Genomic DNA, 15043 nt, shown 5'->3' with positions numbered 1-15043 from the left:
GTTGACATGTCTGGAACAGCAGCAGCATATGTTATAACATTCTCACTAACAGACACACAGGCTGTTAACATGTCTGGAACAGCAGCAGCATAAGTTATAACATTCTCACTAACAGACACACAGGCTGTTGACATGTCTGGAACAGAAGCAGCAAATGTTATAACATTCTCACTAACAGACACACAGGCTGTTGACATGTCTGGAACAGCAGCAGCATATGTTATAACATTCTCACTAACAGACACACAGGCTGTTGACATATACTTCTTGATAATATCAGCTTCAAGTTACTGAACATACTTCTTGATACTATCAGCTTCAAGCTGCTGAACATACTTCTTGTACTATCAGCTTCAAGCTACTGAACATACTTCTTGATACTATCAGCTTCAAAGTATGAACATACTTCTTGATTCTATTAGCTTCACGCTACTGAACATACTGCTTGATACTATCAGCTTCACACTACTGAACATACTTCTTGATACTATCAGCTTCACGCTACTGAACATACTGCTTGATACTGTCAGCTTCAAGTTACTGAACATACTTCTTGATACTATCAGCTTCACGCTACTGAACATACTTCTTGATACTATCAGCTTCAAGTTACTGAACATACTTCTTGATACTATCAGCTTCACGCTACTGAACATACTTCTTGATACTATCAGCTTCAAGCTACTGGACATACTGCTTGATACTGTCAGCTTCAAGTTACTGAACATACTTCTTGATACTATCAGCTTCACACTACTGAACATACTTCTTGATACTATCAGCTTCAAGTTACTGAACATACTTCTTGATACTATCAGCTTCAAGTTACTGAACATACTTCTTGATACTATCAGCTTCAAGTTACTGAACATACTTCTTGATACTATCAGCTTCACACTACTGAACATACTGTTTGATACTGTCAGCTTCAAGCTACTGGACATACTGCTCGATACTATCAGCTTCAAGTTACTGAACATACTGTTTGATACTGTCAGCTTCAAGCTACTGGACGTACTGCTTGATACTATCAGCTTCAAGCTACTGAACATACTGTTTGATACTGTCAGCTTCAAGTTAATGAACATACCTCTGGATACTATCAGCTTTACACTACTGAACATACTTCTTGATACTATCAGCTTCAAGTTACTGAACATACTTCTTGATACTATCAGCTTCACGCTACTGAACATACTTCTTGATACTATCAGCTTCAAGCTACTGCACATACTGCTTGATACTGTCAGCTTCAAGTTACTGAACATACTTCTTGGTACTATCAGCTTCACACTACTGAACATACTTCTTGATACTATCAGCTTTACGCTACTGAACATACTTCTTGATACTATCAGCTTCAAGTTACTGAACATACTTCTTGATACTATCAGCTTCAAGTTACTGAACATACTTCTTGATACTATCAGCTTCACACTACTGAACATACTTCTTGATACTATCAGCTTCACGCTACTGAACATACTGTTTGATACTGTCAGCTTCAAGCTACTGGACATACTGCTTGATACTATCAGCTTCAAGTTACTGAACATACTGTTTGATACTGTCAGCTTCAAGCTACTGGACGTACTGCTTGATACTATCAGCTTCCAGCTACTGAACATACTGTTTGATACTGTCAGCTTCAAGTTAATGAACATACTTCTGCATACTATCAGCTTTACACTACTGAACATACTGCTTGATACTGTCAGCTTCAAGTTACTGAACATACTTCTTGATACTATCAGCTTTACGCTACTGAACATACTGTTTGATATATCAGCTTCAAGCTACTGAACATACTTCTTGATACTATCAGCTTCAAGCTGCTGAACATACTTCTTGTACTATCAGCTTCAAGCTACTGAACATACTTCTTGATACTATCAGCTTCAAAGTATGAACATACTTCTTGATTCTATTAGCTTCACGCTACTGAACATACTGCTTGATACTATCAGCTTCACACTACTGAACATACTTCTTGATACTATCAGCTTCACGCTACTGAACATACTGTTTGATACTGTCAGCTTCAAGTTACTGAACATACTTCTTGATACTATCAGCTTCACGCTACTGAACATACTTCTTGATACTATCAGCTTCAAGTTACTGAACATACTTCTTGATACTATCAGCTTCACGCTACTGAACATACTTCTTGATACTATCAGCTTCAAGCTACTGGACATACTGCTTGATACTGTCAGCTTCAAGTTACTGAACATACTTCTTGATACTATCAGCTTCACACTACTGAACATACTTCTTGATACTATCAGCTTTACACTACTGAACATACTTCTTGATACTATCAGCTTCAAGTTACTGAACATACTTCTTGATACTATCAGCTTCAAGTTACTGAACATACTTCTTGATACTATCAGCTTCACACTACTGAACATACTGTTTGATACTGTCAGCTTCAAGCTACTGGACATACTGCTCGATACTATCAGCTTCAAGTTACTGAACATACTGTTTGATACTGTCAGCTTCAAGCTACTGGACGTACTGCTTGATACTATCAGCTTCAAGCTACTGAACATACTGTTTGATACTGTCAGCTTCAAGTTAATGAACATACTTCTGGATACTATCAGCTTTACACTACTGAACATACTTCTTGATACTATCAGCTTCAAGTTACTGAACATACTTCTTGATACTATCAGCTTCACGCTACTGAACATACTTCTTGATACTATCAGCTTCAAGCTACTGCACATACTGCTTGATACTGTCAGCTTCAAGTTACTGAACATACTTCTTGGTACTATCAGCTTCACACTACTGAACATACTTCTTGATACTATCAGCTTTACGCTACTGAACATACTTCTTGATACTATCAGCTTCAAGTTACTGAACATACTTCTTGATACTATCAGCTTCAAGTTACTGAACATACTTCTTGATACTATCAGCTTCACACTACTGAACATACTTCTTGATACTATCAGCTTCACGCTACTGAACATACTGTTTGATACTGTCAGCTTCAAGCTACTGGACATACTGCTTGATACTATCAGCTTCAAGTTACTGAACATACTGTTTGATACTGTCAGCTTCAAGCTACTGGACGTACTGCTTGATACTATCAGCTTCCAGCTACTGAACATACTGTTTGATACTGTCAGCTTCAAGTTAATGAACATACTTCTGGATACTATCAGCTTTACACTACTGAACATACTGCTTGATACTGTCAGCTTCAAGTTACTGAACATACTTCTTGATACTATCAGCTTTACGCTACTGAACATACTGTTTGATATATCAGCTTCAAGCTACTGAACATACTGTTTGATACTGTCAGCTTCAAGCTACTGGACATACTGCTTGATACTGTCAGCTTCAAGCTACTGAACATACTGTTTGATATTGTCAGCTTCAAGCTACTGGACATACTGCTTGATACTATCAGCTTCACGCTACTGAACATACTGTTTGATACTGTCAGCTTCAAGGTACTGAACATACTTCTGGATACTATCAGCTTCATGCTACTGAAAATACTGCTTGATACTGTCAGCTTCAAGTTACTGAACATACTTCTAGATACTGTCAGCTTCAAGCTACTGAGCATACGTCTTGATACTATCAGGCTACTCAACTTACCTCCTTGTTCTCTGCATAGTAGATGAGTATCTTGGCAACGAGCAGGTAGTTGCGTTCGTCCATGGTGCGGAATGGCAGCTGCAGCAACAGTTGCAGCAAGTCCTCCTACAAAGTACACAGGAGATGACTAGGATACGAGGGAACTACAAGTCATGATTTGCACATTCCATCTCTTGTGCTGAAGTCCTAGTACCATACCTCTGTCCAACAAGTGGCCTGGTAATGTCACAATGGTGGTGCTCATTGTGACACTGTCGGGGATATTACAACCTTGTACTCTTTTCATCCCAAATATACCTAACTTTACATCAACTACCTGAGAAAATCATTCAATAGTATTAATATTAATCAGAAAAGTTAGCAAGCTTAATCAATAATAATTATATCCAATAAAAAGCAACAGTGGATGCCTTGCAGTAGCAGGTTGATCCCTTTTTAGCATTGTGGCAATGAGGAAGAGCCTTAATTACCTTGAATACATTATTTGCTATTAAGCAGACAAAGAATGATTTACTTAAACATACTGTATGTGTCACTTTATTATCAATTCTCACATATATTTATTATTGTTATTATGGTCACAAATACAGTCAAGTCTCGTTATTCCAACACTCAACGGGAACCGATTAAATCAGTGCTATTTAGACCCATTATTCCAACAGTCTCGCACTCCAACACACCTTCTTTGCAAGGAATTACTGAAATCATTCATTAATCAATCTCTTTATCCGACACAGAGATCAGTGTACTCCGTGGTCATCTGCCACACAGCCCGTGTTTTGATATTACAAATCAGGATTAATCACATGCTTAGATCACCTCAATCCCATTAAAATCAGATACAAGTTCTCGCTACCGCTTAGGAAATCCTTTTCAGGTCACGTCAGAATGACCTTTCACAAACTTTGACCGATCAATGTGAAATGACTAACAGGAAGTTGACATTACCCACTAAGAAAGCAACTTTCTTGAGCATTGCGGTACAAGTTTCAAACTGGCGACTTCCATTCCAGCTCTTAGAGCTATTTTGCGTTGAGCTTTAGAGGTTGCATGATTAGAAAACATAATGTTAAATAACAATATGAATATTTACCTTTTCCTGTTTACTACATGTTTGTATCGGTATCTTAATGAAGATGTCTGATTTTCGATCATGAACATTACGACTACTTAATTTTGACATACTTGTTAATCTGACATAATCATATGCAACCAACCATATCGAATTAACGGGGACTTGACTGGACAATGTAATAAAAGTACAAAATCATGAATTTCAACAAAATATGTTCATTGTGAGCTTTCAGACATATTAGTTATCATATCTTCTCACAAAAGATTCCTGATTATTATTCTAATGGTGGATGAAATGATACCAATTAGGTTCCAAACCTGAGCACAGATGGTTTCAGCACTTTCAATGGCCATTAGCTCCAGGGCTTGTAGGGCATCTCTCAGTGTGTCGGAATCATTGCTGCGACACAGCTCTGTCAGTGCCTGGGCTGGTAAACACAGGGAAACAGTGGACTATTTACAACCACACACCAGTTAAAGCAGGCAAAAGTTAAGTCAGACTGAACCAGGTGAAATTGGATTTAACATCACATTCAAGATAATTGCAGTTATTTAGTGACGTGTGTCCAGTTTGATAGTGCTAGCCCACTGATCGAGATACCATTGCAAGCAGTTTCACATGGGTGCCCCACTATAACACAGTTAACAGACTCAGAGCCAACCAGTCCTTGTTTTAACCCTTAACACCGAGCGCCAGACAGGGTAACAACAAGCATAATCTTTTAACGTCTTTTAATGACCTTCAGCTCTCCGGGCAGACACATGAGCCACAAGACCACAGGGGCAGTCTCAGACTGAAGAAGACGTAAAGTGTATTACATAGATCACCATGGCGCGATACAGCCAGTCACTAATCAGTTGGTGCTCGTGACAAATGGGTGACAGGGACCTGCTCTTCTAGACTCCTACCTGGGATATTCCCAGCAGTCAGTTGGGCCCTGATGTCAGAATTGATAGCCAGCTCATTGAAAATACTGGCCACAGACTGCTGACAGGCAATAGTTCCATTCCTGGCAGCGTGGGCTAAATCCTCCAATCTGAAACATGAAATAAAAAAGTAAAATAAAACTACGAAAGGAGACAATTTCAAGCATCTGAGTGATTTACATATAACATTTTCGGAAATATAACTGCTTTAACACAGCAACCTGTAAACAACGTCTTCCCTGGTGATCACCCATCCATGGACAGTGTGTGCCTCACTTGGGTAGAGTGATATGTGGTCAGTCAGGTCTTCCCTGGTGATCAACCATCCATGGACAGAGTTTACCTCACTTGGGTACAGTGATATGTGGTCAGTCAGGTCTTCCCTGGTGATCAACCATCCATGGACAGAGTTTACCTCACTTGGGTACAGTGATATGTGGTCAGTCAGGTCTTCCCTGGTGATCACCCATCCATGGACAGAGTTTACCTCACTTTGGTAAAGTGATATGTGGTCAGTCAGGTCTTCCCTGGTGATCACCCATCCATGGACAGTGTGTGCCTCACTTGGGTACAGTGATATGTGGTCAGTCAGGTCTTCCCTGGTGATCACCCATCCATGGACAGTGTGTGCCTCACTTTGGTAAAGTGATATGTGGTCAGTCAGGTCTTCCCTTGGTGATCATCATCCAAATTCTCTGGAGAAATTGTGGCCAACCAACACATGTGTTAGTCAGCTGTAACCACAAAGTACTGTGGACCTGTGCTGGAAGCAACAATATCAAATTTCCAATTGGACAATTCACAGATGGCTGTGATCATGATAATTATTTCCTCTTTTCCCATCCATGAAACAGTATGTATAGAGAACAACATCAAGCAACATCTGCCTCGCTTTACGAAGCAGTCTTACCCATGGTCGGCAATGATGACACTCTTGTTCTCCTCGGACTCGTTGACGATGGTGAAGATGGTGGAAGCAGCAGCCTGCATCACCCGAGGGCACTGCGAGTGGAGCAGCGCTGTCAGCTTGCTCACGTTGCCCATGTTCACAAACGTGTCCTTAGTAAATACACAGATTGACATCAACTTACTAGTATTGATCTAAATGCATACAAATCCTGACAGTGAATTGGATCAGACTGTTTGTTTGTGTGTTGCTTAAACGCCACACTCAGCAATATTCCAGCTATATAATGGCGGTTACAAGCATGATCGCCTCTTACAACATGCATGGGTTGCTGAAGACCAATTTTAACCCGGATCATCACGGGTTTGGACCAGACTGACCCATTGTGACCATAAGAAGCTTATAGGACACTTTTTCTACGGTGGCGGAGGTATATGCGTCCATGCTTGTTGACTAGCACTTTCTGTGGGGCGGTGGGGTAGCCTCTTGCTTCAATTCCCCACACGGGTACACTGTTTGAAGTTCATTTCTGGTGTCCCCTGACATGATATTGTTTGAATATTGCTAAAAGTCGCGTAAAATCATACGTACTCACTTACACTGTCTGGAAATGGTAGATTTAAAATTCCTCTTTAAGATAGTTTACCATGACATGACAAACCCCCTAAGATGTGTCACCTGGATGGAGGGGATGGTGAGCAGCTCCCTGATGGCCTCCAGAGCATGCTCCTGGGTGGAGTCATCGTGCTGCAGGGACAGGGACATCAGAATGTCCAAGCTGCAACAATCACAGACCAAGTACAGACTAGATGTCTTCACATCCCTCATCTAAAGTTTCTAACAGTGAAAGAATTGGATAGGTGTTGAGTCGCAAATTTCTGAATTTTATTGGATTATGAAATTATTACAGTTAAACTTATATATTCATTGAACAGAAACATTTCAATTATTTCAGATATCGATAAGGAAACCTTTCTACTGGTATTCCGTTCAAATAGCTCTGAATAAGGCATATTACAACCTCAGAATCTATATTTAAACAACTAACACTTCCCAATATTTCTATAGGACACCTATGACAAATGGTTTGTTATTAAAAAGAACAGATACAACTGTTAAGGCCCAGAAAGCACTATGACAAAGTTAAACAATGTGAGGTATGAGTTGTTTTGAGTATTGAGTGGAGGTTAGCTTGTGCTGTTTCACATGACTTTCATTGACTCGGAAAAAGCGTGTGGCTTCATGCCTCGAAGCAATAAGGGATTTAACCTGCCTCTCCAAAATACATATCCAGCCTATCTATAAGAGATTTATTCTCTCGCTTAGAAATTTATTTCCTTCAAAGTGGGATACATAGTATTTTATCACAATCACGTGGACCAATCACATCTCATCATTCTGACATGACAACAGCAGTTGTAGTGCTGAGGTGATGATGTGGAAGGGCCCTGACATGACTCCATGACATGATGACAGCCTCACCCTCCTTCTGCCACAATCCTGAACTTGTTGTCATCATTAGCAGCTGCCATGATCGCCAGCTCACTCGACGCCTGCCGCTTCTCGTTCAATCTGAACAAACATAAATAAATACACTGAATCTCACATTGAAATATATAAAAGTACAACACTAAATGTAGATGACATTTGAAAAATACACTCAAATATTGAAGAGGCACAACAAAAACAAGTAAAATCGGACAATAACAGTCTCTATTAAATTACTAATCCAACCCACATCCCATTCTCTCAATACAAACAAAAAAAAAAACATTCTGTCAAATATTATTTTACGAAGTAGTGTAATCTAGTGTGAGTGGTGAGTGAGTGAGTTGGGTTTAATGTCGCTTTGAACAGTATTCCAGTTATATCACAGCATGTCAGCTTAATGTGGGAGGAAAGCCCGAAGTGATGCTTGTCTCAGATGTTTACCACTTCGGTGAAACCCACAAGCACAGGTATGGTGCTAACAAACCTAGAAACATAATCAGGGCAAACCAGGATTGAACCAACCATCATAGGTTTCTGGTGAGCCAAGGGGATACAACAGGGAAGCACAGGGACATGCAGCACGACGTGATCAGCCCCCTTCCCTGTGTGGTTGAGGTTCAAGACTACTTTGAACAGCATTTCAGATGGAGAAGCAGAGTTTGGCAGGATGAATCTCAACCCCATGATTCAAGTCACGATGAGGCCGGAGGGGACAGTGGAGGGTACCCATTAATTATAGGGGAGAAAACTTGTATGTGCAACATATCTACATACTTCCCATCTTTGGCAGCCAGAATGACTTGGTCAATGTCTCTCTCCTGTATCAAGTTCTTCTCAATTCTATCACCCATCTGGAATAATACTTACAGAGTTCATATACATACTATGATAACCTTGTACCAACACGCTGTCACATGAATTGTGCACATAGTGAAACAATTTCTGAAATAGAGTGAGTGAGTGTGGTTTTGCGCCGCTTTTAGCAATATTCCAGCAATATCGCGGCGGGGAACACCAGAAATGGGCTTCACCACTAGGCTACCCGACCGCCCCTTCTGAACTAGAACTATCAAAGGACACAAATCTTTTCTGAGACAGGTGAGTTATTACATAGTGAATATTGTTTAATGCCGCAGTCAGCAATAGTATAATAAACCATACAAACCAATGACTGAAAGCATAATCTTTCTACATCCTACCGTCTCTCTACATCCTACCATCTCTCTACATCCTACCGTCTCTCTACATCCTACCATCTCTCTACATCCTACCATCTCTCTACATCCTACCATCTCTCTACAATCTACCATCTCTATACATCCTACCATCTCTATACATCCTACCATCTCTCTACATCCTACCATCTCTATACATCCTACCATCTCTATACATCCTACCATCTCTCTACATCCTACCGTCTCTCTACATCCTACCGTCTCTCTACAATCTACCGTCTCTCTACATCCTACCATCTCTATACATCCTACCATCTCTATACATCCTACCGTCTCTCTACAATCTACCCTCTCTCTACATCCTACCGTCTCTCTACAATCTCTCTACATCCTACCATCTCTCTACATCCTACCATCTCTCTACAATCTACCGTCTCTCTACATCCTACCATCTCTATACATCCTACCATCTCTCTACAATCTACCATCTCTCTACATCCTACCATCTCTATACATCCTACCATCTCTCTACATCCTACCGTCTCTCTACATCCTACCGTCTCTCTACAATCTACCGTCTCTCTACATCCTACCATCTCTCTACATCCTACCGTCTCTCTACATCCTACCGTCTCTATACATCCTACCATCTCTCTACATCCTACCGTCTCTCTACAATCTACCATCTCTCTACATCCTACCATCTCTCTACATCCTACCATCTCTCTACAATCTACCATCTCTATACATCCTACCATCTCTATACATCCTACCATCTCTCTACATCCTACCATCTCTATACATCCTACCATCTCTATACATCCTACCATCTCTCTACATCCTACCATCTCTCTACATCCTACCGTCTCTCTACAATCTACCGTCTCTCTACATCCTACCATCTCTATACATCCTACCATCTCTATACATCCTACCGTCTCTCTACAATCTACCCTCTCTCTACATCCTACCGTCTCTCTACAATCTCTCTACATCCTACCATCTCTCTACATCCTACCATCTCTCTACAATCTACCGTCTCTCTACATCCTACCATCTCTCTACATCCTACCATCTCTATACATCCTACCATCTCTCTACATCCTACCGTCTCTCTACATCCTACCGTCTCTCTACAATCTACCGTCTCTCTACATCCTACCATCTCTCTACATCCTACCGTCTCTCTACATCCTACCGTCTCTATACATCCTACCATCTCTCTACATCCTACCGTCTCTCTACAATCTACCATCTCTCTACATCCTACCATCTCTCTACATCCTACCATCTCTCTACAATCTACCGTCTCTCTACATCCTACCATCTCTATACATCCTACCAACTCTCTACAATCTACCATCTCTCTACATCCTACCATCTCTATACATCCTACCATCTCTCTACATCCTACCGTCTCTCTACATCCTACCGTCTCTCTACATCCTACCCTCTCTCTACATCCTACCCTCTCTCTACATCCTACCATCTCTATACAATCTACCATCTCTATACATCCTACCGTCTCTCTACAATCTACCATCTCTGTACATCCTACCATCTCTCTACATCCTACCGTCTCTCTACATCCTACCGTCTCTCTACATCCTACCATCTCTCTACATCCTACTGTCTCTCTACATCCTACCATCTCTATACAATCTACCATCACTATACATCCTACCGTCTCTCTACAATCTACCATCTCTGTACATCCTACCATCTCTCTACATCCAACCGTCTCTCTACATCCTACCATCTCTCTACATCCTACCGTCTCTCTACAACCTACCGTCTCTCTACATCCTACCATCTCTGTACATCCTACCATCTCTGTACATCCTACCATCTCTGTACATCCTACCATCTCTGTACATCCTACCATCTCTCTACATCCTACCGTCTCTCTACATCCTACCGTCTCTATACATCCTACCGTCTCTATACATCCTACCGTCTCTATACATCCTACCGTCTCTCTACATCCTACCGTCTCTATACATCCTACCATCTCTGTACATCCTACCATCTCTGTACATCCTACCATCTCTGTACATCCTACCATCTCTCTACATCCTACCATCTCTCTACATCCTACCATCTCTCTACATCCTACCGTCTCTCTACAATCTACCGTCTCTCTACATCCTACCATCTCTATACATCCTACCATCTCTATACATCCTACAATCTCTCTACATCCTACCGTCTCTTTACATCCTACCGTCTCTATACATCCTACCGTCTCTCTACATCCTACCCTCTCTCTACAATCTACCGTCTCTCTACATCCTACCATCTCTCTACATCCTACCGTCTCTCTACATCCTACCCTCTCTCTACATCCTACCGTCTCTCTACATCCTACCGTCTCTCTACATCCTACCATCTCTATACATCCTACCATCTCTCTACATCCTACCGTCTCTCTACATCCTACCATCTCTTTACATCCTACCGTCTCTCTACATCCTACCATCTCTCTACATCCTACCATCTCTCTACATCCTACTGTCTCTCTACATCCTACCATCTCTCTACATCCTACCGTCTCTATACATCCTACCCTCTCTCTACAATCTACCGTCTCTCTACATCCTACCATCTCTATACATCCTACCCTCTCTCTACATCCTACCGTCTCTCTACAATCTACCATCTCTCTACATCCTACCGTCTCTCTACAATCTACCATCTCTCTACATCCTACCGTCTCTCTACATCCTACCATCTCTCTACATCCTACCGTCTCTCTACATCCTACCGTCTCTCTACATCCTACCGTCTCTCTACATCCTACCATCTCTCTACATCCTACCGTCTCTCTACATCCTACCGTCTCTCTACAATCTACCGTCTCTCTACATCCTACCGTCTCTCTACATCCTACCGTCTCTCTACATCCTACCCTCTCTCTACAACCTACCGTCTTTCTACATCATACCATCTCTCTACATCCTACCATCTCTATACATCCTACCATCTCTCTACATCCTACCATCTCTCTACATCCTACCGTCTCTCTACATCCTACCGTCTCTATACATCCTACCGTCTCTATACATCCTACCGTCTCTCTACATCCTACCATCTCTCTACATCCTACCATCTCTCTACATCCTACCCTCTCTCTACATCCTACCGTCTCTCTACATCCTACCGTCTCTCTACATCCTACCATCTCCCTACCGTCTCTCTACATCCTACCGTCTCTCTACATCCTACCATCTCTCTACATCCTACCGTCTCTATACATCCTACCGTCTCTATACATCCTACCATCTCTGTACATCCTACCATCTCTCTACATCCTACCGTCTCTATACATCCTACCGTCTCTCTACATCCTACCGTCTCTGTACATCCTACCATCTCTCTACATCCTACCGTCTCCCTACCGTCTCTCTACATCCTACCGTCTCTCTACATCCTACCATCTCTCTACATCCTACCGTCTCTATACATCCTACCGTCTCTATACATCCTACCATCTCTGTACATCCTACCATCTCTCTACATCCTACCATCTCCCTACCGTCTCTCTACATCCTACCGTCTCTCTACATCCTACCATCTCTCTACATCCTACCGTCTCTATACATCCTACCGTCTCTCTACATCCTACCGTCTCTGTACATCCTACCGTCTCTCTACATCCTACCATCTCCCTACCGTCTCTCTACATCCTACCGTCTCTCTACATCCTACCATCTCTCTACATCCTACCGTCTCTATACATCCTACCGTCTCTATACATCCTACCGTCTCTCTACATCCTACCGTCTCTGTACATCCTACCATCTCTCTACATCCTACCGTCTCTCTACATCCTACCGTCTCTCTACATCCTACACCATTTCTTTCTTAAAAACACACTGAATCAAATGAATCAGTAAATATTGACACAGATATTGTCAGGGAAACTCAAGTTATCATACATTTATATTTAGTTTTTAATTTAAAACTTTATCAGAATTCTCAAAAAGAAGTTTTAATATCAAAAGTCTGCTGATGAGGAAAGTTAAGTCACCCAGAAGAGTATGAACACCGGACAGACAAGGTTTAGGAAAAAGAAATGTTTCTGAGCACAAGTATCTAGTTACCCACTTGGTAGGGTTGGCTACATCGACCCACCTCCGTTTTAAAGTTGCCCAGCAGCACCCAGGCCAGGATCCCGGACACCAGGAGCAGGAGGGCTTGGACAGAGAAGAACACTGCTGTGTACACCTTCTGAGGGGAACATTCATCCACAAACGTCCAGTCAGCACAGCCGTGACCCTGAAACATTATTGCACTTACCGTATTCGACGTAATAAGCGCCCCGCTCTAATAAGCACCCACAGCTATATTTGCAAATGTATTGGCAAGTGAACAATCCCAATTAGCACCCCTTCCGATTGATCAATGTACACAAGACTTATTTATTCATGTATAATACGCACTCGTGTGTTATATGCACCCTTTATTATGGGCAATTAAATTCTGGAAAAATATATCTGTCGTATATAAACAGTCAGGCCGTTAGCATAAACCACAAAATTTATCTTTCCACCAAAATAATATTCTAATAAGAGCCCCCTATTTCTAATTTTGAAAGCGCCCTGGGCTCTTATTACGTGGAATACGATATAAAGTGATGTGCATGCACGTGTGTGTGTGTGTGCTTGTATGAGTTCGAACTAATGCTGTTTTTGTAGTCCTAGCTCACTCAGATACCATGCTGCAGTTTAACATGAAGACCCCGTTCTGACACAGTATACTGACTCCGAGCCGACCAGTCCTTGTTTTTGCCCCTTAGAACCAAGCATGGTAACAACAAGTACCATCTCTTAACATCTCATGGTATGATGCCGCCAGGGATCGAACCCCCAAACATCCACTGTTCGGGGAGGCGCCCTACCATTACACCACGGAGGTGGTCTGAAACAGGTACAGTGAGTTAGTGAATGAGATTCAGACTATTGACAGACTAATTCTGGATGTTTGTGCTTGTATCTGGACATGATGAGATTACCACTAGGCCACCTGTGGACAATTGCTTGTCTAATATTCTTACACTGGTGAAATCTGATCGACTACACTGGAAAGGGAAAGGCTCTGTATAGGGCAAGTTCATTATTTGCGTCAAGGGTTGGTAACTTGCTGAGCTACAACCAACGTCCCAAAACTCTGTACACCTTGAACATCCTCAAGAGTAACATCGCGAAGATAATGACTGGCGAGAACTGTGTTGGACCTCCAAAAACATCCTTCCATGATTGTTTTAATAGAACAATTGCTGTGTAAGGCCATGGTAGAGGCTAGTGCCCTGATCTCATGAGGATTATTCGCTCTTGGAGGATCCAGATTGGTGGATCGAATAGGCCTGAAGGATGACTGCGTGTAACTATAAAGATATCGTGTTGCGACTGACTTCGGTCATGGACATAGTAGATACGGGTATAAATAACCGCTTCCTTGAGCCACGCCTAGTCTTGGAATGGTGGATGAAAATTCGTTAATCGATTCTTAGCAATAAAATCCCAGCACAACCCGAGATGCACCGCTCCATGTGTCCCATGCTCAAAACGAACCCGGGTGATGTCGATCGCATGTAGTTCGCTCACCCGTGCCACCGTGGCTAATGCCAAAAGAAACACTGTTTCTTGGTGAGGTCATATAAAGAGGATGCATAGAGGGGCTTGAAGGGGGGTCCTTGCAAACCTTGAAGTACCACGTTCAAATCCCATGCAGGTGGGTGGAACTCATGCCTGAATGAGCATAATAAGGCCTGTAGTTCCAGGACGGCCAACACTGAGTTAAGGGCAACCAAATACGTAGTAATGGTGCTACC

At 41.9% G+C, this 15043-nt stretch overlaps 2 protein-coding genes across 2 annotated transcripts in view; one reads left to right on the top strand and one right to left on the bottom strand.

The window, feature by feature from the left end:
- LOC139470779 (uncharacterized) overlaps positions 1-15043 on the bottom strand; it is a 33433-nt gene that overhangs the window by 5943 nt on the left and 12447 nt on the right. Inside the window, exons 6-13 of the mRNA XM_071253070.1 lie at positions 13345-13488; positions 8810-8886; positions 8027-8116; positions 7223-7322; positions 6548-6696; positions 5620-5747; positions 5029-5138; positions 3637-3741 (exon numbers count right to left, since the gene is read on the bottom strand). Coding sequence (XP_071109171.1) covers positions 3637-3741; positions 5029-5138; positions 5620-5747; positions 6548-6696; positions 7223-7322; positions 8027-8116; positions 8810-8886; positions 13345-13488 — 903 coding nt within the window. The remainder of the gene's footprint in view (positions 1-3636; positions 3742-5028; positions 5139-5619; positions 5748-6547; positions 6697-7222; positions 7323-8026; positions 8117-8809; positions 8887-13344; positions 13489-15043) is intronic.
- LOC139471006 (uncharacterized) lies at positions 11172-13235 on the top strand (the record flags this gene model as incomplete). Its single annotated transcript, XM_071253311.1, has 2 exons — positions 11172-11759; positions 13215-13235. Coding segments are annotated over 2 exons (609 nt in total), but the record flags the coding sequence as incomplete, so codon positions are not given.

This window comes from Haliotis cracherodii, unplaced genomic scaffold (assembly GCF_022045235.1).
Source record: "Haliotis cracherodii isolate W230 unplaced genomic scaffold, xgHalCrac1.p SCAF_21, whole genome shotgun sequence".
NCBI classification, from domain to species: domain Eukaryota; kingdom Metazoa; phylum Mollusca; class Gastropoda; order Lepetellida; family Haliotidae; genus Haliotis; species Haliotis cracherodii.
Note: the sequence above shows the minus strand (reverse complement) of the source record. Positions and strands in the feature narration are given on the sequence as shown.